General features: G+C 39.2%; 1 protein-coding gene across 1 annotated transcript; it reads right to left on the bottom strand.

The window, feature by feature from the left end:
* Nucleotides 1–376: 376 nt before the first annotated feature.
* LOC113324995 (cytochrome P450 71A1-like) lies at nt 377–2011 on the bottom strand. The gene is made up of 2 exons (XM_026573247.1): nt 1070–2011; nt 377–985 (listed from the first exon to the last, which is right to left on the bottom strand). The coding sequence occupies exons 1-2, from the start codon at nt 2009–2011 to the stop codon at nt 377–379; spliced, it is 1551 nt and encodes a 516-aa protein (XP_026429032.1).
* Between the last annotated feature and the right edge of the window lie 756 nt (nt 2012–2767).

Here is a 2767-nt window from a genome sequence, read left to right as displayed (position 1 = left end):
GTAATCTAATTTTAATGGATAAGATTATTAAAAAGTATTGGCATATTTATTGTTGTATAAGGATATATATTTTGGGTGCCAAAAATAAGGACATATGAATAATGTACCCGCTTAGCTATGCGCCCTCAGCGCGTAGCTCGCCTTCCACACCATAGGCTTCAGCTAACCAATCTTTCGAACCAGTTGATATTTTACAATAAAATAGAAATAATGCATACGAATCCATTGGTACAAGCATAATTATAAGGAATGAACATCCATTTGTACTTGCAAAACAAAATAGTGTTTCGACGAAAACTAAACAAAAACTAGTACTCTGACAACCAAGCTTGGGGGATCACCCATTATTCGTTACGAGTTCCACCTTTGGTCATATTCAGTGTAAGCTTGGAATGATTAAAGTAGGGTTCTTCTTATAGACAACGAGTCCAAAATGTTCATCCATGTCGAGAATTTGTTTACCTGAACCATCTAACGGCACTTCCCAATCGAACCAAAACAAGAGATTGGCAAGAAGCAATTCCGATGCTACTAAACCAAACTGAATCCCAGGGCAACCCCTTCTTCCAGAACCAAATGGCAGGTATTCAAAATTCGATCCTTTATAATCAACAGGATTGTTAATGAATCTCTCCGGAATAAATTCTTCAGGGCTTTCCCACGACTTTGGGTCTCTTTGAATTGCCCAGGAGTTCACAAATACTCTTGTTTTCGCTGGAATATGAAATCCATTGATGTTGGTGTCTTCGCTGGATTCTCTCGGAACTAATAGTGGGACTGGTGGATGTAGTCTAAGAGTCTCTTTGACAACACATTTTACGTAATGCATGTGATGAGTATCGTCTTCGTGTACCCTGGATTTATTCCCAACTACTCGCCGGACCTCTTCTTGAGCTCTTTTCATCATCTCTGGATGCATTAAGAGTTGCACCATTGCCCACTCGACAACAATTGAAATGGTATCTGTTCCAGCTATGAACAAGTCCTAAAGCATATGCATGTCCATGCAATTAGACAAGAACAAATTATTGGCCTAGAATGAAAAATATATAGAACAAATAGTACTTACCATGACGATAGCTTTGATATTGTCTCGGACGAGGGTGATGCTCAGGGTTTTGTCTTTCTGAACACGAAGCAAAGTGTCTATGATGGTTTCATGACCATCACTTGAACTTCCTAATTTGTTATTCAAATGATCTTCAATGACTTGATCAAGAAACGCATCCATTTCTTTGTGTGTCTTGTTCATTTTTCTGGTCAAGCCGCTGAGTCCATCGATCCAACCAAGAGCTGGATACAAATCCCTGATGCTGAATGCTCCCAACAGCGTTAGCACGTCTCTTGTCAAATGCCCAAGCCGGTTGGTACCATCTTTTTCCTCGTACGACTTTCCGAAAGCAACTCTTGAGATCAGATTATTAGCAAGATTCAACAACAATTCGGTCAGATCAACAACTGTGCCAGGTTGAGAAGACAAAACCTTTACCTTCTCGATCAAAGAACCGATTTCTTCTTTCCTTGCAACATCGAAAAATTGAACTCTTTTGGCACTTAAGAGCTTAGTAACGCATACTTTTCTTACTTCTCTCCAGTACTCACCATAAGGTGCAAAACCGATGTCAGTGCAGTTATACAGAAGCTTCTTAGCACCTTTAGTAGGCGGTCTGTTTGCAAAAACAATATCGTGGGTTTTGGTGACTTCTTTAGCCATTTCAGGAGACGAAACGACTAGAGTGCTAGCACTACCTAAGTTCAAGATCATTAAGGGACCATACTTGTTTGAAAGATCTCGAAGGTTTCTATGTGGAAGTGTTCCTAATTGATGGAAGTTTCCAATGATTGGAAGTTTCGGCGGAGATGGTGGTAGTTTCCGCCTATCTCCACCAGCAAACCAGCGGAAAACGAAAAGAGAAATGATGATAGAAACAAGAATTGGAAGGAAAAGCGGAGATTGTTTCTGAACTTGAAACCATTGCAATACTCCTTGTAATGGATTACTGTTGGGCATTATTGAATATGGTTGTGATTTTAGTGCTGAAATAGTAAGGAAAGCTTTTGCTGTTTCCAGAGAAACAAAAACATATATGGGAGAACTAAGAACAACACATGATGTTGTTGAGATTGAAACAGAAAGTGTAGTGTCTCTACTGTAAAGTCAAACTTTAATTTTCAAGTGACTCTAAAATGAGATTTGTCATTGTACATGCACATCAAGCAACTCATCTCCACTTGGTGATATAAAAATCATAATCAGGTTTTGGGACATCTATCAGCACGATTTATAAAGGGTATACCAGTCCTACTAAGTGTTGATACCATTTCATCGATCCAACGATCAGGATCGGTGGAATTTTTTTGTCCTATATGAAACGGTATCAACACTTAGTAGAACTGATATCCCCTTTATAAATCATGATCTATCAGTTCATGCATCTAATCGAGACATTATATTTAATCAATCAAGTAGGCCTGGAGTAGAGCCATCGGCTGCTTGGGCTAAGTGCAAGGACGGAGCCAGAGCTTGTTTGAAGGCCTTGATATTATATCGGATTTCCACTGATGTATTCTTTAGAGGAATCACATATCAATAAAGATTATTATTATTGCCATTCGGCTCTCATTGTGAGAATAGGCAGCAGTAAACAATAAAAAGCTGAGGCTTTCCCCATGCACTCACTCACTTCCCTATGCAGTGTGGCTAGGCTTTTATCCCTTTTCCCTCTATTCTTTCAGTAAATTTTTGATGGGAGCGTTTTTTGATGGG

The sequence above is a fragment of the Papaver somniferum genome, chromosome 11 (genome assembly GCF_003573695.1).
Source record: "Papaver somniferum cultivar HN1 chromosome 11, ASM357369v1, whole genome shotgun sequence".
In the NCBI taxonomy this organism is placed as follows: Eukaryota; Viridiplantae; Streptophyta; class Magnoliopsida; order Ranunculales; family Papaveraceae; genus Papaver; species Papaver somniferum.
This window is presented reverse-complemented; position numbering and strand designations above follow the sequence as displayed.